The following is a 21,973-nucleotide window of genomic DNA, read 5'->3' as shown; positions in this document are numbered from 1 at the left end:
GGAGAAAACACATATTCTTTTATCTCATTAAAAGTATGACAATTCCTACAAGCTCCTCTTTGAGGTGTTTTTCATTCACTGCAAATCAGGAACATACTAAACCTATAAGTAACCCCTTCTCCCACAAACGCAAAGATAATCTGTCAATTGAAGGCATATCTGCCATTAATGCAGAGGCAATACTTCAAGCCCAGCTGCATACTTACCTCCTGATATTATCCTGTTAGGCTTGGTGTCATGCTCCTGAAAAAAAGCTATACTCACTGAACTCAGCAATCAAAGTGCCTCTGCCTCACACAAGATGAACCATGGCTAAAAATTGCTTTCTTTAATTAAAATAAGACTTCCTCAACCTCAGCACAACTAGAATGTGGAGCCCAATATCAGACTGTCAACCAGTCTCCATCTTGCTCTAATGGTGGTTTGAAGCACACAGAAAAGTAGAGGGAAAATTACTAATTTAAACAAAATGTTTAATCCTCTAATTATGGGACAGGCTCCAGGAATATGGAAAGTGATTTGCAATCTTCATTATGGAATCCCCACCAACCACTAGCCCAAGTCATGTCAGCCAGAAGGCAAATGCCATCTCTTTTTCCGCCACTGGGCCTTCTGTGTCCTTATAAGTTCTGTGGGGATGGAAGAAGAAATCTTTGGAAAAAGAAAAAAATGAGGTACAAGAATCAGAATTTCTGTCTCTCCAAGTTCACTATGCTGAATGAGGTGTAAGGATCTCCCAGTGAGAAGTCAGGGAGATAATATTCAGTGACTACATTCGCAGGCTAAGCAGACTGAGGGCCTTTGAAACTCTCAAGTCTTGTAAAAACTGCCCAACTCAAGTGGTGCTTAAGTAATTCTTTTTATTTGCTGAGAAGTCCTGTCATCCTCCTCTCATCAGTGGTAAGAGATGCACAGAAAATTAGGTGGTGCCCAGCAACGGCACCTCTGGTCAGAAGGAAATCTGTTCCTCTGCAGATATGCTTGTACCATTGCTAATTTGTGTTAATTTCTGCCCTTTCAGATCTCTATGTGCTAACTCAGGAAAAAAAAGTCCCTACCAACTAACTCTGACAAGTCTGATGGCAGAACTCCCACTGGAGAATCAGCAGACAGCAAAGGCAGGCAATTATTCCCCTTCATTAGAGAGAGTTCTTTTTAATTTTTTTTTTTTAATTTTGAAAACAACAAGTAGCCATTCACAGGCACTGCTCACTGCAGTCACTTATACAACTGGCAGAAACTGAAATTCCCCCCAAGCCAACTAAAAAAGATGTCCTGGAAGTAACCAGAAATGACTATGCCCCTTTAATTACCTACCCACTGTAATGTAAAACCAGACATAGAGAGGATGGCCACAGCAGATCTGGGCAAAACAGTGGTGATATTTAATCATCAGTCCAGACCATCTGCAACTGTTTTGCAGAAGCACATGAAGTTTATGGATTCCAAAGCTTCCTACAAGTTACCAGGTGCTGAGGGTCAGCTGCACTGTCCTCAGGTCCACCAGAGGCTGCTTTCTTCATTCTCTCCAGGCCAGGGTGCTCAACAAAAGGCACCAAGCCCACATTTTCTGTGCCAAGCCTGGCACTAGGAGAGTGTTGCTTCTTGATTAAGCCAGAACCCAGATTAAATGTTTAGAACTGGGAAATTCTGAAAACAACCTAGGCGGGAAAGCAATTATTCTAGGGAGAGCACAGCTTCAGCTGTGGCCCTCCACAGCACAAAGGTGAGTTCTATCCCCTTTGAACGACTAAGCTGGCCAGATTTGCTCCCCTACAATCTATTCTCCATTTGGCAGAGGCAGTGATCTTTTAAAACTTAACCAAACTGTGTCAGTCCACAGCTTAAAACCCCTAATGGTTTCCCAATGTACCAACAATAACATCTAAACATTTTAGGGCTTCCCATCCTCCCCACAGCAGACCTCTCCGTCCTTATCTCTGTCCCTGCCTCACTCGTCATGCTCTATGCCATACTGCCTCAAACATGACAAGCTTGGTCCCACCTTAGGACTTTTGTAGTGGTTTTCCCCTTGGCTTACATTGCTGTTCCCAAGCTCTTCATGTGGCTGGATCCTTCTCATTATTCATTCTCAGCTCAAATGTTACCTCCTCAGAGAGGCCTTCTGGAACCTTCTGATGATCCCCAATCATTCAATTACATCAGCCCATTTTTCCCTTCATATTTCTGTTTAAAATATCTTGTTTTTGTTTCTCTAGTACTATTTGTTTGCCAGTTTAGGTGTTCTTATTTATTTGTATTTGTTTTTCTTATATATTTTCTGTCTTGCCTCCCTGGGTATAAGTTCTATAAAGACAAGGGACAGCAACTGTCTTGTGTATCACTCTATTCCTGATGCCTAGTATAACATCCTGCATTTAGTAGGCATTTAATAAATTTGTTGAATAATTTAAAAATGAAAGGCTCGATATGGATTACTAATCTGAATGAAGTTTACTAGCCCTTGAAAATCTGGACTGGCTCACAGCCTGACGGTGAGCATGTGTCACAATGCCCTAGAAACATACAAAACACCAGCAGAGAACTGATGTACTATTAATGGTTAAGTCTATTAAAGATTCCAAAAGTAATTTTAAACTTAGTTACTCTTAACTGGGGGGGGTCAAATAAAAATGTAATTAATCCTCAATTTTATGTACTAACAGAATAAGCACATGAATAATGCCAAAGTGTTCAATAACTGATCATACCTGCCTTTGGAATATAGTCAGACACAGTCAGAGAGAAGCATCATAATACTCTGTGCTTGACTTCAAATCCTTCTCAGTTCAGTCACTGACTTTGGACACTGCTGGGTAGTTGAAGGGAAGTCTAAGGAGCCAAAGTAGACAATCTGCTTACAGGAAACTGATCATCTAAAATGAGTTAAGAGATGAAAATGCACTGTGGTAGTCTCACTAGATCTTTCACTGAACTCAGGATGAAGGCAATCTAGTTTGTTCACCAACCCACAGTGGAGCTGGGGTTCCAAAGTTTAGGCCAACACACTTTCAGATCACTCACTCTTGGAACTCTGTGGAAAAGAAAATGTTCTTGAACTATTCAGCTGAAATACTAGAATCAGATGGCTGGCCCTGGAGAAGCTAAGAGTATTCCTGCTATACTTTCTCCTAATTCCATTTTCCCTACAGCTATACAAGACTCAGACCAAAACCAATCACTTCCTTCAGGAACATTAAAGGAAAAAAAGAAAAAGAAAGGAGTAATTTGTAAATGAGATTCCTGGCACTAGAAAAGAGGAAAACTGAGATATCTTAGTAATATTAAAGCGACCTGGGGAAAAGAATTACTGTGTTGATGACATAATCCTTGATATCAATGTCTGCTAACTGTGGTAGAATACGGTTATACTTTAATCTACTGAGAACAGTTCTATACTGCGGAATGTGTGCGTGACAAACTGTTCTCATTTCCTTTTACAGCATTCTAAACCTTAATCTCCAAGACACCAGTGACCTTGGGAATACTAAGGCAGCTTTGCAGAATTCGAGAAAAATATTTTTTCCTTTTGCTATACCATATGTGTTTTTATAATTATATCAATAGTAAAAATTGACAGCTAGCATGTACTGGGCACTTACCATGTGTCAGGCACTATACTACTTAGCACTACCCACACTGTCTCATTTAATCCTGTATCTTTAAAAAAAAGATGGTAAAGTGGAGATTTTTTAAAAGATGGTGGGGCAGAGACAGACACTATTATATAATCTGCATTTTAAAGATGAAGGCCTGAGGCTTAAAGAGTTTAATTAAGTGACCCAAGGTCACATAGCTACCAAGTAGCAGAGGTGGGATTCAAACACAGGCAGCAGTCTGCCTGACCCAGAGTTATTGTTCGTCCACTACACTAAACATTAAAAGACGTCTAAAATGGGCACACTCAGAGGGGCATGTATTTTGAATTATTTTCTCCAACAGTGCTAACAAGCTATCTTGAACCATCCACATTCTCCAATGTAGTCATTTATACATGTGAAAACTTCTCTGTTGGGGTCTTATAAATGCAACCCCCCAATTTAAACAGTGACACCTAGTGAGAGACTGAAGAAAGGTATGGCTGTCTTCCTGAAATTCACCTCCAAAATTAGGCATCTCAATAAGACCTATCTCCAAGGAAGCTGAAATAGGTAGGACTGGAGTCTAGACCAGAGAAGGGTGTCCTGTTGGCACACAGAGGAAATAAACCCACATTCATTGTGCCAAAATGAAGACCAACTAGAAAGCTAATTATTTGACAAAGTCCCAAGAGTCTAAACGAAGATGGTGGCAACTGAAATAGAAAAGAAGGGATGGAGAAAAGGCTCCTGAAGAAGCAACAATTCCCCTGCAAAGCCTTCCCAAGTTCCCAACGGCAGGGCTGCTCCTGCCTCTATGCCACCACATCTTGCTCATGCAATGGCACTGTGTACTGGATTATCAATTCTCAAATCTGTGGGATGCTCCCCCTTAGACTGTAAGCTCCATGAGAGCAAGAACTGTGACTTATGCATTTTCAGATCCTAACACCCTCCTGACTCCTGAGAAAAGAGCTAGCCCTTTGCTCAAGAGTTTGTATTTTCCATGAGGAAAAGAACTTTGCCTTTCAACTTTAAGCCCCTTCATCTTTGAGAACTAGCTCCAGGGCTTTTTTCAAGTCTGCTGGACAGCTACACCCTTGACTAAAAAGCAGAATTGGGGGTAGGTGATAAGGGGGCGGGTGGAGAGATGCAGAGAATTATACCAGAGCATACGGTCAGAATGTTCAGTAGTCACATGAAACCTAAATCAGGACTAGTGAGCTAAGAGTTTACATAAAGATGCTGAAAGACAAAAGAATGGATGATTCCTCTAAGATGAGGAACCAGGTTATAGAATAAAATTCTAGTGAAGAGGCTCTAAACAAACACATGAAAGGATGCTCAACATCACTAATCATTAGAGAAATGCAAATCAAAACTACAATGAGGTATCACCTCACACTAGTCAGAATGGCCATTATCAAAAAATCTACAAACAACAAATGCTGGAGAGGGTGTGGAGAAAAGGGAACCCTCTTGCACTGTTGGTGGGAATGTAAGTTGATACAGCCACTATGGAGAACAGTATGGAGGTTCCTTAAAAAACTAAAAATAGGGCTTCCCTGGTGGTGCAGTGGTGGTTGAGAGTCTGCCTGCCGATGCAGGGGACACGGGTTCGTGCCCCGGTCGAGGAAGATCCCACCTGCTGCGGAGCAGCTAGGCCTGTGAGCCATGGCCACTGAGCCTGCGTGTCCGGAGCCTGTGCTCCGCAACGGGAGAGGCCACAAAAGTTAGAGGCCTGCGTACCGCAAAAAAAAAAAAAAACAAAACTAAAAATAGAACTACAATATGACCCAGCAATCCCACTACTGGGCATATACCCTGAGAAAACCATAATTTAAAAAGAGTCATGTACCACAATGTTCATTGCAGTTCTATTTACAATAGTCAGGACATGGAAGCAACCTATGTGTCCACTGACAGATGAATGGGTAAAGAAGATGTGGCACGTATATACAATGGAATATTACTCAGCCATAAAAAGAAACGAAATTGAGTTATTTGTAGTGAGGTGGATGGACCTAGAGACTGTCATGCAGAGTGAAGTAAGTCAGAAAGAGAAAAACAAATACTGTATGCTAACACATATATATGGAATCTAAAAAAAAAAAAAAGGTTCTGAAGAACCTAGGGGCAGGACAAGAATAAAGACGCAGACGAAGAGAATGGATTTGAGGACACAGGGAGGGGGAAGGGTAAGCTGGGACGAAGTGAGAGAGTGGCACGGACATATATACACTACCAAATGTAACATAGATAGCTAGTGGGAAGCCGCCGCATAGCACAGGGAGATCAGCTCGGTGCTTTGTGACCACCTAGAGGGGTGGGACAGGAAGGGTGGGAGGGAGACGCAAGAAGGAGGAGATGTGGGGATATATGTATATGTATAGCTGATTCACTTTGTTATAAAGCAGAAACTAACACACCATTGTAAAGCAATTATACTCCAAGAAAGATGTTAAAAAAAAAAAAATGAGGCTCTAGAGGTTATCATACTAAGTGAAGTAAATCAAAGACAATACTATATGCTATCACTTATATGTAGAATATAAAATATGATACAAATGAACTTATTTACAAAACAGAAACAGCCTCACAGACATAGAAAACAAATTTATGGTTACCAAAGGGGAAAGGGTGTCGGGAAGGGATAAATAAGAAGTTTGGGATTAGCAGATACAAACTATTATATATAAAATAGATACACAACAAGGTCCTCTGTACAGCACAGGGGAGGACAATTCAGTAACTGAGGTAACGGATTTGAATCCAACTTTCTTGAAGTCTAACATGAAAGCAAAGAGATACAAGCCAGCAAGCAGACAAGATATTAGAACAAAAGCTTTCCAAAAGAGCATATTTGAAGGCACATACTGGTTCATTCGCTCAATCATTAAACAATGATTTATTAGGCATCAACTAGCAGAGAGACACTCTCTAGGTGCTGGTCCCTGCCTCTCAGTTCACTGCCTAGGGTGCAAGGGGGCACATAAATACAATGTATTTTGCGAGTATGAAAAGAACTCATCACGGGAAAAAGAGAAGATAAGGTTGCAAAGGGAGGAAGTGAACTTAAGAAAAAATGTCACTCAGAAGATGAAACAGAAAACACCCTGAAGTGGGAATATCAATAAGAATAGCAATTTATTTGTTACTTATAGTCCCACTAACAATAAGTAACTTCAGAAAGCACTAGTCTAAACTGTCATGCCAAAAGAGCCTATTTCATGATGCTGTAAAGTGACATCATGATTATGACAATATTCGCAGAGTTAGAGGTAAAATGGGGCTACCAAAGAATGAAAGATATATTTGAGCACAAGTGTCCAGGCTTCCAATAATGTTTCTTATACACACACCATCGACAAAAAAACAGAACAGAAAAGCTCAGTTATAAGCTACAACACAACCCTAAGAAAAAAAAGCAGATAATAAGAAGTACAAACAATAAACACATGCAAGGGAAAAATGTTTATTAAAGCAAATGAACTAACACTTTATATACCTACTATATTAATGAGAAAAAATTAAATTATGACAACTTGTAGTATCGAGATTGCAGTAAAATTGGAACACACACTATTGTTAGCACTGTAAACTGATAAAGGATTACTTCCACATGAGCACTGTGTATTGCCTGACATACCTGCAGCGGAGGCAACCCCATCATCTCCTGCCACTCCGCTCCATTCGCTCAATGCTCTGAACATTTCACTCCCATGCTTTTGCTGTCACTAATCCTAGTCAAGAATGACTCTCCTCAGCCTCCTTCAGTACCCACAGAATTTCTATTCATTCATCAGGGCTGAGATTCCAATGTCATCTCCTTTTCCTCAATGACCAAACCAAATCCATTCCCAGCAATACATCCCCTCTCCAGGCACATCCAATCGTTCCTTCCATTGTACTCCCATAATACTTTATTCATACAGTTAGTTGTTGAAAGGTCTGTCTCGCTCCTTAACTATGAATTCTTTAAGGTCCAAGACCATATCTTAATCATTTTAGCCCATGCAATACTTCGCACAGGAGATGATGGCACGTGACAATTACTAACGACAGATGTGAGGGGAAAAATGCCACATGAATAAAGAAGTTCACTGCAATATTATCTCCAAGAACAAAATCTGGAAACCACCTAAGTACTCGATTATAGAGGAGCAATTTAGGGAAAAATGGTTGGTCTGTCACTTGAGCAAAAAGTATGTAAACATTAAAAACAACATGAAGACTATGTAGAAACACAAAATATTTCTGGCAATGTTAAATTAAAGCACAGAACACAAAACAGTGTGTATACAATGGTTATAGCCATGCAAAATACATAAGGACTGTGGGAATATAAAAATATTTTATTGGATTAGGGTAGTAGTTTCCCTTTTCTTGAATACTTTAATACTATTCCTGTCAGATTATTGTCATTAAAATTTTTTACTTCAAAAGAAAGAAATAAGAAGGGAAAAGGAGAAAGATTATAGATTCCAATAAGCCCCTGCAATCCAAGGAAATGCTATATTACTGACTGATAGGTGACAAGAGGAGTGGGTGTCTGCAATATTGCCAAAACCAAGGGTCCCTGACCCCAATCTGCCTCAAAGAGAATACTTCTCATGTCACAAAATAAGTCATTCCCAATGAGCCAAACTGCACTAAATGTGAATTCTTTATTGCAAAACTTCAAAGAACTTTTTCCAGACATCTGTGGAATCAGTATTAATGAGAATGCCCTGGAGTTCATATACGTGCCTACGCAGCAGAAACTTCTCAGCCAAGGAACTGCTGGGCACACTTCTTGATGAGATGTCTAAGCCCGAAGGCATCAAAAAAGTACATTTCCATATTGGGAACATAACTGGTTTCCTCTTTAAGACTTTTTCCACCACCACCTGTCCACATTGTAATTCTCCTGTCTTTTCAAATGAATAGTTAACATATGTCAAGGATATAAGGCATATACTGAGGCACTTGCTGCCTAACTCTATTACTAGAAGAACCAATCTCAGCAGAAAATTGGAATCTTCCCACCAAGTTGCTCCAAAAGTGAAATTTAGAAGGCATCCAAAAAAACGTCAAATACTTTTAATAAACATTTTTGGCATTACATATTTTCTTTATTTACCTTAGTCTCTGAATTTTAGGAAAAGAAAGAACCAAAAGTCATATAACTCAATCTCCTCATTTTACAGTGATTAAAAAAATGATGTACAGAGAAGGGAAGTGACTTATCCTGAATCACCCAGATAAATAATGATAAAGGTAGGATTAAAACTCAAATCTCCCAGATTTTCAGCCCCAATTCATTCTTCTGCATCAAGCTTTTCTTATCCCTTGAAATCTCTGGAGCTCTTCGCCTAAATAATCAGTATCACAGAATTTTAAAGCTAGAAGGGACCTCAGAGAAACTTACCTAATCCCCTCATTAGGCATACAAGGAAACTGAGGCCCAGAAAGATTAAGTGATTTGCTCTCAATATCTGAGATGGCAGGGGCAAAGTATAACTTAAGCTCAAAATACTGCGAACTAATGGCCATGAGAAGGGAGGTGAATGTCTCAGAGAAGATTTTAAGAGGAATGTAGATCATTCTAGACCAGGGGTGGGTCTCAAAGTGTGGTCCCTGGACCAGCAGCTTAAGCATCACCTGGAATCTTGTTAGAAATGCAAATTCTAAGGTCCCATGGGAGACTTACTGAATCAAACTCCGGGGGTGGGGATGTTCAAATCAGACCACCTTTGTCCCTGAGAAATGAACTTCAGTGGTCATATCGAGTCTACTTTGTAAATGACAAGTATAATCAAAAGCACTTAAGATTTATGCATTCTTCTATACATATACCATACTTCAACTTTAAAAGTTTTTAAAATTGGAAAACTAGATTTGGGTATTCGGTTGGTTCCAGTTCTGGCTCTGCTCCTTACTGGCTGTTTCATCTTGGGCTGGTAACTGACCTCTCTAGCTTGAGTTTCCTTTTCTATAAAATAGGCATGCCACCTACCTCAAAGAGCATGCTGAGAATTAATGTAAGAACATATCTGAAAGCACTTTAGTTCAGCACAGCACAGTGGTTAGGAACTCCAACTCTGAGGCAGGCACTTTTTGGTACCTCAGTTCCCCCATCTGTACAACAGGGATTTAAAACAGTACCTTCTTCATAGCGTTGTTATAAGGATTTAGAGAAATGATGCAGGCATGCAATGCATCTTTCACGTCTATAAAAAGTTAGTTTTCAAAGAGCTTTTGCGTCCATTAACTCAGGTAATCCTCATGACTTTCTACAAGAGGATGGGAGCATTTATTATGGACTAGATTCTAGACTGTACCATCTTTTAGGAACAGGAAAAGTGGGCACTGATCTTACAGACAGAAAAGTGCGTGAGTAGCGCACGTGGGGAATGAACAGAGCTGGAAATAAGATCAGGATTCTGGTTTCGACTCTTGTCACTACCTTGGCCCACAACCTCAGGGACGTCCCTTACCGAAATGGAGTTCACTTTTCATTTATAAATATGTGGGCTGAATGAGGTTATCTGTAAGATTTCTCAAAATAAAATTCAAATTCCTTATCGTGGCCCACAGGAAGGCCTACATAGTCTGTCATCTGCCTACTTCTCCAACCTTATCGCTTATCATTCCCCTGCTCATTCACCAAGTTCCAGCTACATCAGTCCTCTTCCTGATCCTCTAACAGGCTGCACCAGCTTCTATTTTAACAACTCACAGCCTGTGTACCTGCTATTCATTCCCTCTGCCTCGATTATTCTGCGCTTTTCACGATTGGCTCCTTCTCAACCATCGGTCCTTTAATGTCCGTTCCTCAAAGTCCTTCCTAGACCATATTATCTAAAATAATAGGTCCTGTCTCCTGCTCCCAGCGGTTAGCTTTAGCAGCTCTGTCCAATAAAAATATATTGGGGGCCACAAACAAGCCACATATGTAACTTTAAATTTTCTAGTAGCCACATTTAAAAAGTTTTTAAGAAGATGATATTAATTTTAATAATTTTCTTTAAGCCAACATATCCTAAGTATTATCATTTCAGCATGGAATCAATATAAAAATTAATATATTTTACAGTCACTTTTTTCATACTAAATCTTGAAAATCCAGTGTGTATTTTACAGGTGTAGCGGATCTCAATTCTAACTAGCCACATTTCAAGTGTTCAAGAGTAACATGTGACCAGTGGCTACCACACCAAACAGCACAGCTCTGTCGTATACCCTGTGTATCCTTCAAAGCACTTACCACGATCTGAATTTCTCATTTGTTTACTTTCTTATCTTGTTACTTCCCCACCAGATTATAAGTTCCACAAAAGCAAGAACCTTGTCTGTTTTGTTCAATGTTGTATGCTCAGTAGATGCAGTACATATTCAATAGATATTTGTTGAGCAAATGAATGAACCTCTTCTAGCTTTAATATTCTATGGGTCAGTGGGCTCATATGTAGGCCAAACAGGCATATAACCACTCATTTAACAACGCTCCTATTTCCTTTCTTCTTTCACATCCTATTACTGTCTTAAAAAGGAAATCACCTGGCTATATACCTCCCATTGCTTACAAGTTCTTTCCCATGATGTCTAGTTTCCAAGGTCAGTTCTATGTATACCGGCTGAGGGAATTGCATGAATATAATTGCTAACGTTTTTCAAACGTTTACTCTTTGACAAGCATTGGGCTAAACACTTTACATTTCACAGCAGCTTCAAAACAGACTTATATGATAGCTACTTTCTTGCCCCCATTTACAAGATGAGAAAACTGAGGCATAGAGAGGGTAAGTATTCTGCTCAAGGTTACAGTAGCCAGTTAGCAGCAAAACAGAGATTCCAAGCCATAGGGCTTCAGACTCATGGCTCTTAATCCATTATTCTCTACTGCAGAGCTGTCCAATGGAAATGCAAGGCCTGCTATACATGTAACTTTAGTAGTGACACAAAAAGGCCAGCAGCTACATTAAAAAGTCAACAGAAATAGGTAAAACTTATTTTGAATATATTTTATTTCACCCATTACCCATATATGATTAATATATGGGTAATGGGTGAAATATATAATTAATCACTATGATCAATAGTCAAAGTAATCGACAGGATCATGCAATCAATATAAAAATTTTACTTTTTTAATACTGATTCTTCAAATTCCAGTGTGACTTGACACTTAGAGTACTTCTCAATTCAGACTAGTCCCATTTCAAGCGTTCAATAGCCATATGTGGCTAGTGGCTACCATACTGAACATTTAGGAAGTCAAAGGTGAGGGAAAAACGTTGAGCTGGGAGCCAAAAGATCTCATCTCTAATGCCAGCTCTTACTTGTTGAGTGACTTTGGACAAGTCCTTTCTACCTTCTGGGCCACTGTTTCCCCACAAGTACTCCGAGCAAGTGGGACAAGAAGAAGATTCCGAGGTACCCATCCCATGCTGGAATGTCAAACATCTGTCAATAACTGCAATTAACATGGGTCCGGCTTTCCACACTAAAATCAGCTTTCACATCCATTGGCTGATACAGTCCTGAAACAAACCTAATAGGTAGCTATCACTGTCTCCACTTTATACATACAAAAGCTGAGGCTCGAAGAGGGCGACAGGACTTGTCCCAAAGCCACAGAGCCGGTCAGTAGAGAAGCTGGGGCTCAAATGCAAGAAGGGCCAGTGCTCTCCCACCACGACCACCAACTCAATAACTGGAGAAGAGAGTTTAAGGGGGATGGTTGTGAAGATAGTTTGGGGCCTTCAGAATAGCTGAAGTGAGCCAGGCCCCAGGGCAGGGTGAGAAGGAGCCCAGCCTTTAGTTGAGAAAGGGCCCGGGCCTTGGGAAGAAATAAACTGAAAGAGCCTAGGAGAAATTCGAGGGAGTTACGTGAAATCAGAGGCTAGGACCCGGGTGACAGGAAACGTGAGGGGACCCGGGGCTGAGGTGGGAGAAAGTGAGATGAAGGGACTCTGGTCCTGCGACTCCTGCCCGGGTGAGAGGACGGTCCCCCCAGCCCTCCTCGTCCGTCATACCTGGTAGCTCAGAAGTTCGCCAACGTCCATGATTCCAGGTTCAGTCAACACCGTCTACTCTGATTCCCTGCACTCACGACCAAACCGCGGTCCCCACATGGGCGGCTCCAGCCACACGGCTGTAAAGCGCCTTGAGCAGGGGCCGCAGAGCCAATGAGCTAAAAGTGCTCGCGTCGCGCGAGCCGGCCACACTGCGGTAAACGTGTGACTTTACGGCCACACTACCGTAAAGCGCGCTGCATTTGATGACAGCACTACTTCCTCCCGGAGCCTGAAGGAGGCGGGGAAAGGGGGCGGAGACTTGATGAGGTGGGGGCGGAGACTTGATGAGGTCGGTGCGGTGAGAGAAAAGGTGAAAGGAACTAAGGTTTATCGCGCGCCTCTGGCGTGCAGGGTGTTTCCCTTGCGCTCTCATAATCCATTCAGTGACTAGGCAGTTTTATCCCTCATTTTATCCTCAATTCGCAGATAAGGAAACTGAGGCATTGAACTGCACTGTCCAGTACTATACCCACTAACCACGTGTGGCTACTGAGGGCTTGAGCTATGGCTAGTCTGAATTAAAATGTGCTGTAATTGTAAATAAAATACCCATCGGATTTCTAAGACTTCTATTGATTACATGTTGAAATAATATTTGGGGTATATTGGGTCAAATAAAATATAAAATTAATTTCACCCATTTCTTTTTACTTTTTTAAATGTGGGTAGTAGAAAATGTAAGTTACACGTGTAGCTCCCTTTGTAGCTTCCATTGTATTTCTGTTGGACAGTGCTGGCTCAGAAAATGTATTGTCCAAGTCCATATAACTATTACTGCCTTCAGAACTGTTGGTGATCACACTTCCCTGTCTGGACTTCTGTTTATTCATCTGTGCGAAGGCCAGAAACTGGATGATCTTGTTTCTACCCAAGAGATGTAAAAAGATTTTCTGTAGGAGAAAGTTGCCCATCATCGGAAGAGAACAATTCAGAGTGCATCTGAGCTCCTGGGATTTAAATAAGTCTCTGTCTTCAACGGGGGCTAAGCCTCTGCCTTAGCCCCCTTGGCCATTAGCCCCCTGTTTTACGTGTTCATGATATTTGTCTTAGTCTGTTCAGGCTGCTATGAAAAAACTACACTGGCTAGCTTATAAACAACAGAAATTTATTTCTCACAGCTCTAGGGGCTGAGAAGTCCTAGATCAAGGCGCTGGCAGGTTCCTTGTCTGGTGAGGGCCTGCTTTACTGTTCACAGACAATGCCTTCTCACTGTGTCCTCATATGGCAGAAGGGGGTGAGGGAGTTTTCTCCCATCTCTTATATAAAACCATTCATGAGGACTCTACCCTTAGGACCTACTCACCTCCCCAAAGCCTCACTTCCTAATACCATCACCTTGGGAGTTAGGATTTCAGTTTATGAATTTGGGGGGAACACAAACATTCAGACCATCATAATATTTATAATCATCTTCCCCATCCCACCTCCACTGTCTCCAATGATAACAGAAATTACTTTTATTCCTCAAACTGCCAAATCCTCTCCTCTTCTGCCTAGCCACTAACCTCACACCTTGACCAACTCTTTCTCATCCTTCAGGTCTCAAATGTCACTTTCTTAGAGTAATCTTCCTCTACTCACCTTCGGTCCAAGTAAGGAAACTCTGCTCATTATTCTCTTTCCTAGTACCTCCTCTACTGAACATGTATCTCAATCTGTGCTTAACGGTTAATTACTTGTTTATTGACAGCCTCATCTACTGGACATAGGCTCAATGAGAGCAGGAACTGTGTATGTCATGTTCACCATTATATCCTACAACAAAAACCCTAATACAGTGCCTGGTACAGGGGGAGGTTCCACAAATGGGCCTCATGGGTCACGGTAAGGAGATTGGATTTTCTGCTAAGAGGAAGATATTGAAAGGTTTTAAGCTGGGGAGTTTTGTGATTGGGTTTATGGTTTTTAAGAATCACCCATGCAATCTGCTTTGAACCGAGTTATTTGAGTGTCTTTTCCCCTCCTACTGAGCTGTGAGTGTAGACTGTGCCTCATTCAGGGAGGCAGGCTAGAGTACCAATGATGGGAGTGTACCCTTTGGAACTGTGTACCCTTTAGAACTATGTCCTAGTTCTTGGTATCCGGAGCCAGCCTGTAAGACAGGCGTGCAAGATCCTATAGTTAAACTTTCAGGAAATTTGCGAGCCAATTGACATCAGGTTGGTTGCTTGAAATCTGCCATGGAGGGGGTATTTACATTATGGAAATCAACATACGCTACAAATCAGGGTTATTGGTTTTTCAGAGAGCTGGTTGTTAAACATTTACCAACACACCACTGATTATGATTCTAGCCAAAGTTCCACCACAACTACCTGTGTGCCCTTGGGCAAGTTACTTTCTCTCTCTCCAAGTTGCAGTCTCCTCATATGTAAGGTGACTTATTCATTCATGCAACAAGTATTTACTGAGTGCCTACTCAATGCCAGACACAATTCTAGGCTCTGAGAATATCGAAGTTTATAAAGAGAAAAGTTCCTGCCCTCTTGGAACCCACACTCTAGTTGGGGAGAAGATGTTAATGAGCAAGATATTGTTATCATTTTCATTTTACAGATGTGGAAACAGAGGCGAGTGACTATGTGCCTGATTGCCTCCCCTGCAAAATGGAGATTCAACTGGATTTACATCATAAGATTATGGGGAATTTATATGAGATGCTGCATGCAAAGCACTTAGCTTGGTGCCTGGCACAGAAAAATACTCAGTCAATATTTGACCTTAATAATACGAGGAGTTGAGTGGGAATAGGGGGAGAGGGAGGGTGGAGAGGGGAAAAATGAGCTCAACCCTTATACCCTTTCCTTAGCAGGCATTCAGTCATGTCTGTGTGTTTGTAGATGCCAGGCCTTAAAATATACAATCATAAGGCAAAACCCTATGAGAACCAGGTTTGGGGAGCATCCTGCAATAAGGATAATGTAGTTGCCAGGGAAGGTTTCCCAGAGGAGGTGCCATTTGGACTGGGGTTTAAAGGATGAGAAGAGTTTGCCAATAGGACATGGGGAAAGACGGGGGATCTGGGCAGAAGAAACAGCATGAGCAAAGACAAGGAGCTGGACAGGGCATAGGGTGCGTGGAGGAAATGGTGGGAAGTAAGGCAGGAGAGGGTGGCTGGGGAAGATCATAGACTTACCACACTTAGCACATAAAAATATGACATCCAGTTATGTCTGAATTTCAGTTAATGAAAATTTTTAGTATAAATAATGTCCCGTGCAATATTTAGTAACATACTGAAAGCTTTTGGTTGCTTATCTGAAATCCAGATTTAGCTGGGCATCCTGTATTTTATCTAGCAATCCTCACCATGGAGGATCTTGAATACCACATTAAGATATTTCGATTTTATCTTGATGGGAAAGGTCTATTAATAATTCCTTGGGAACCTCCCCGGGGATGAAGCTTGGGGCCCTCATCCTTCAGGTCTCAGCTTAATGTCACCACATCACAGGCATCTTCGTTGACTATGAGATCTATGACAGTCCCTCCCTCCCCACAAGGTTCTCCATCAACATTCCTGACCATTATCTTCAGAACACTTGGGACTTGTGTTTCTCTATTTATTTTCTTTTCGCTCAGTGAGGGTCTGTTTTCCCTTCCGTATTCTAAGCTCCAGAAAGCCAATATTGCTGCATTGCTCACCATGGTAACCTTAGAACCTAACACAACACCTAGCACTCAACTGGCAGTCCCTAAAGTTGTTGATTTAATAGATGAGCCAGGGAATCCCTGGCAGTCCAGTGGTTAGGACTCCACGCTTCCACTGACGGGTGCCCAGTTTCCATCCTTGGTCAGGGAACTGAGATCTCGCAAGCTGCGTGGTGCAGCCAAAACAAAAAATAAACAAACAAACAAAAAATCAGAGGCTGAGAAGGAAGACTGTTCCCTTCCGATGACTAAACAGCTAATCTATATAATGGGCATTAATTTTAAAAATAGATAAGCCAATCAATCTACTAACTGATTGATACATTCCTGGCAATAATATTATCAAATACCTTTAAATCCTCACCCCTCCTAACAAAATGCTATTCCAATTTTAAAGATGAGGAAGTGAAATTTCAGAAGAGCTTTGTTTATGCTAAGTGAGCTAAGTCAGACAGAAAAAAAAGAAATACCATGTGATTTCACTTATATGTGGACTCTAAAACAAAACAAAACAATGGAAATAGAGAACAGATTGATGGTTGCCTGAGGCAGAGGGTGGGGAGTGGGCAAAATGGGTGAAAGGGATCAAAAGGCGTACATTTCCAGTTATAAAATGAATTAGTCATGGGCTAGTAATGTATAGCATGATGGCTATAATTAATAATACTGTATGCATGTTTGAAAGTATCTATAAGAGTGGATCTTGAAAGTTCTCATCACAAGAATAAATAATTTTTATAACAAAGTATGATGATGGATGTTACCTGGACTCATTGTGGTGATCATTTGGCAACACATACAGATAATGAATCATTACACTGAACGCTAACATAATGTGATGTAAATTATGCCTGAAAAAAACTAAGGGAAAAAAAAGAAGAGCTATGTGCTATGCACCACGTAGTCCAAAAACATGTGATATTGATGATGATTTGAGAGTGGCATCCACGAGAGAGATTGCAGAAGGGCACCACCCTAGAGACCAACTGCTGGGCTGTAACCTTTTAAAAAAGATCTTACGTGGAAGAATTATCCCTTCTAGAAATTTTTAAATAGCTGTGGGCTGCCTAGTTTCCTTAAACTTCAAGCTTTAGATGCTCCAAGATGTAATCAGAGTCACTTCTTCCATCTTTCATTGCCCCAGTAAATTATTCGTGGGAACAGTCTCTAAGAAAATATCTTCAGAAAAACACTCATAAAGTATATTTATCACCAATATTGAGCTCCTACGCTGCCACCATGGACTGATCGGAAACACATGACAGTGCCGAAGAAATCCAGGCTCCTCCATTTAGGCACTGATTGAGGAGGGGAAGAGTTGCAGGGTAGGCAGTGGAAAGGGAGATATATTTTTCTGGAGAGCAGAATGCAATTATGCAATTTCTGGGGTTCAAGAGGAGTCCCTGTTCCCTCTGCCTCTCACTCCCCAAATCCAGGTCTCCAGGTCCTCTCTAATGTTTTTAAATAGTGAAAACTGAAATGTAGAGTGTTTAGTTACTTGCCCACAGTCGTAGTATAAGTAATTGGCAATATTCCAATCCAAGCCTGTCTGGCTATGCACTACACAGTAGGGATTTGGGCTCAGCTAACCTTTCAAACAGTACTGACACTTATGATCCAGGCACAGCTGATTATTGAATGCTGAAGAGTAATTATCTCTCCCAGCAGGCACTGGTCTCAATTAGACACAAGGAGAATTTACGTTCTTAGATACACCGTGAGCCAAGTAAGAACTCAATAGTCCGGGATATGCAATGAAAAGGAATTATTTGGGTTTTTTTTTTTTTGAAGTATGATAATAGAATTGAACTACACTGTCCTAATCTTTTAAAGATACATACTGAAATCCATGTATGAAATAATATTATGACTGGAATTTGCTTCAAAATTATCCAAGGTGGGATAGGTGTGGGTGTGGGTAGAAGCATGGATGAGAGGGTTATTGGTGAGTTGATAATTGTTGAAGCTGGGTGATGGGTGCATGGGAGCTCATTTTATTACTCTCCTGGCAACAGAATGTTGGCAGCAGTTCCAGGCACAATAACATCAAAAAGAATAAAAAGGATTATCTTTTCCTGAGGCTTTCTCTTAGGAGGGAAGGAGAAGGAAGAAAGGATGCCGGTAGGGACCAACTTCATCTATTGCACAAAAAAGGATTCTCCAGTCAAGTATGTAGGGCTGGAAAAGCCATGAATGCCAGTACTCACAATGGTTCGTAAGAATGTAATGAGTCTCATAAACACTTAATTCTGAGGGGATCCCCTCATCAATGCCCCACACAAATGAGCCTCATGAGTCACACCTTCCACGGAGGCTTTCATAATAAGGGCTGGAGGGAATTCTTTCTGCGATCACTAGTAGGGGTCAGTGAAAGGACATTGGTCAAGACCACTTCTATCTTAGGAAGTAAGCAAACTCTTTGCCAGCGAGCTGAAGCAGCTGTTTATTACCCAGCCTTAGCACTAAGGACGTGGATTAGTTATCTATTGCTGTGTAACACGTTACCTAAAAATGTCGTGGCTTAAAACAACGAACATTAATTATCTCACACAGTTTGTGTGGATCAGGAATTTTGGAAGCAGCTTAGCAGGATAGTCAAGGTCTCTCTTGAGATTAAAGTCAGGAGGTCAGTCACTTCCGAGAAGGGTCAGTCACATGCCCAGCAGGTTGATGCTGCCTGATGGCCAGAGACCTCCATTCCCTACCACGTGAATCTATTTGGCCACCCAAGTGTTCTCATACCATGATGGCTGGTGTCCCCAGAGCAAGTGATCCAAGAGAGATCAAGGTGGAAGCCACAATGTTTTTTTGTGACCTAGTCTCAGAAGTCATAGTTCATCATTTCTGCAATATCCTGTGGGTTGCACGAGTCAGAACTATTCTTCGTGGGAGGGGACTACACAGGGCATGGATGCCAGGAAGCGAGACTCATTGGGTCCATCTTGGAAGTGGAGCCTCCAGTGTCAGTCAAGCTTTCAGATGATGCGTCTCACATCTTCACTGCAACCTCATGAGACGTGGGGCGCCAGAATTGTCCATCTAATCTGGTCCTAAGTTCCTCATCCACAGAAAGAGTGAGATAATAAATGCTTTGGTATTTTAACCTCCTGAGTTTTTCAGTAATTTGCTATGCAGAAATAGATACACAAAATTGAAGCAGGTTAGGTGCCAAAGAGTGGCATTCCCAGCATTGACTGCCACTGTGACCTGTTGATAAACTGAGCATCTGATTAATACCCATTAGACTCCCCAGACCATTCCTGGCAGATATCAATGAAGGCAGAGAATGGCCCCGCACCCCAGGTCTACTGGAGGGGCAGCTGCTAAGTTTACAACTTCTCTTAGAGGATCACAATGCACGTTAGTATATTAAAAGCTCCAAGCAAGTCTTGCAGGGGAAAACCTGTTTAACTGTTTTACTCAATGTTTTCCAAGCCTATTTGACTACAGAAACCATTTTTCATGGAACATCTGTGGAAACACACCTTAAGAAAAACTGCTCTATGTCAACCTCCTCAGAAGTTTCAGAAAATCCTCCACTCAGAGTGAAATCTCAAATTTTTACTTTGAAAAATAGCTATGCATATCCATATATATATTTAGTCCCTCAGACTCTAAGCCCTATTAGATATGCTGGGACATGCCCCTTCTCTGAATCTTACATGAAAAAGATGCAAAGGCTTTGTGACGTTAATGATGATGCTCTCTGAGTAGTAGGCTATGAGTGGCTTTAATTTTCTTCTTTTGGTTTACTTCTATTTTCTCAATTTCTATCCTGAACAAGTATTACAGAAGTAAATAATAAAGTAAATATATAAGATATATAAGTATCTATAAAGGTAATAAAATAAAACCATTTTTAATCTCCATGCTATTTATTAAAGTTATTTGTAATGCCACACCTTGGGTTTTGTAAAATTACATAGATCTGTTCGTTTTGGATGCACACTGTTCCCCTCCCCGCAACACACCTCTAATCATCCTGTTTCTCTCCATGATAAATAACCACTGTTGGTATTTTAGGAATAGGTTTTTAGAGAGCTTGTTACATTTTCTATTTATATTTATGTTATATGTTTCTGTTTATACCACCGCCTTATTCCAGAAAGGATTTAAGGTGACTTAAGAAGATACATAAAACACAGCAAGGTAACATAACTTAAAAGAAGGTGTAAGAAAAAAGGAAAACATGGAGAAGAGCATACCATGGAGATAGAAAGGAAGCTAATACAAAACCACACAGAGTCCTGCTGGCTTGCTCCAGGGAGGTCACTAGCTGGTTTTAAGTAGCTAACTAGTAAATATGGAAACAGAAACTTGTCCATTAATTAATTGGTCCCTCCTACTCCAACCAGCTCATCTAGCAGTTTTCAAATTTTGCTCCTGTGGAATACTTCTATGAACTGGACCCAGCTGTTCTAAAATCCAGTTGTGGAGAACTGTTGGTTGTAGGCCGATTCATGGAGGGAAGGGTTAATAGGTAGAATTGCCTTCACTGGTAATTTTCCTCCAGTGCATGTCCTCTGACTTCAGCACCTGCTTCTACTTTTTATGGCAGAGCCCAGTACAAGATGGTATTTGATTTTAACACAAAATTATTGGACTTCCCTGGTGGTCCAGTGGTTAAGAATCCACCTGCCAGTGCAGGGGACACAGGTTCAATCCCTGGTCTGGGAAGATCCCACATGCCGCAGAGCAACTAAGCCTGTGAGCCACAACTACTGAACCCACATGCCACAACAATTGAAGCCCGCACGCCTAGAGCCCGTGCTCCACGACAAGAGGAGTCACCGCAATGAGAAGCCCGCGCACCGCAATGAAGAGTAGCCCCCGCTCGCGGCAACTAGAGAAAGGCCGCGCGCAGCAGTGAAGACCCAGGGCAGCCAATAAATAAATAAATAAAGCAACATCCAAGCTGTCCTTTAAAAAAAAACACACACACACAAAATTATATAATTACTCATTTAAAACATTAATTTGTCACTATTTCATGATATTTTGCAGGAAGGACGATGATTTCAAGGTATTTCTCTACCATCTGAAAAAGTTGGGGAAGGCCAGGTTTGGGGAAGGTGATATCTACAAGAATTCAATTGAGTGGCCTTGCTCTGACCACTGGAACAAGCTTCGCACCTCTGTGGAGCAGGTGCCAGAGGTGCCAGAGAATTAACAGCCTACCCCATCCTCCCACTCCAGAATAGCCCTCAGCCTGCTAGGACTTAGTAGATAAATGCCCAGCTCCCTCACTCCTCAGGTGGGATAACTGAGCTACGTGTTTTTCACTGGTTCCCAGAGGTCCTGCCGGTGGTTTCTGGAGTCACTCCCCTAATAAACTCTGTATATCTGAATTCTTATCTCAGGCTTTTGGGAGATCCCAAATAAGATAGTGTATCATAAAGACATTGAGCACAGCAGGGCAGGATGGGTACTCCAGTCGTACAGGCAGGAGATGCTTGGGGCTTGGACTGAGTGACACTGGGCATGGAGAAAAGTGGAGGGGAAATCAGCAGGACCAAGATATACACTGGATGAGCAGGAAAAGGAAGAGGGCGATGGGGAGGCTGCCTCCTGGGCTTTGTCGTCCCTAGAAGGGAGGGCAAGGGGAAAGGTCGAGAATACATATGTTAATAATTTTGTGCGTGTCGCAGAACAGCTTGAAACCATCAGATTTTCTGGAACTCT

The 21,973-nt window shown here is 41.4% G+C and overlaps 1 protein-coding gene across 1 annotated transcript in view; it reads right to left on the bottom strand.

The window, feature by feature from the left end:
* Window positions 1-12,739, bottom strand: part of CTNNBL1 (catenin beta like 1) — a 169,496-nt gene extending 156,757 nt beyond the window's left edge. The window contains exon 1 of the mRNA XM_082669611.1: window positions 12,599-12,739. Coding sequence (XP_082525737.1) covers window positions 12,599-12,628 — 30 coding nt within the window. The 5' untranslated portion in view covers window positions 12,629-12,739. The remainder of the gene's footprint in view (window positions 1-12,598) is intronic.
* Window positions 12,740-21,973: the final 9,234 nt, after the last annotated feature.

The sequence above is a fragment of the Grampus griseus genome (assembly GCF_964374135.1).
Source record: "Grampus griseus genome assembly, chromosome: 14".
Lineage (NCBI taxonomy): Eukaryota > Metazoa > Chordata > Mammalia > Artiodactyla > Delphinidae > Grampus > Grampus griseus.
The sequence above is the reverse complement of the archived record's forward strand: the minus strand, read 5'-3'. Positions and strand labels throughout refer to the sequence as shown.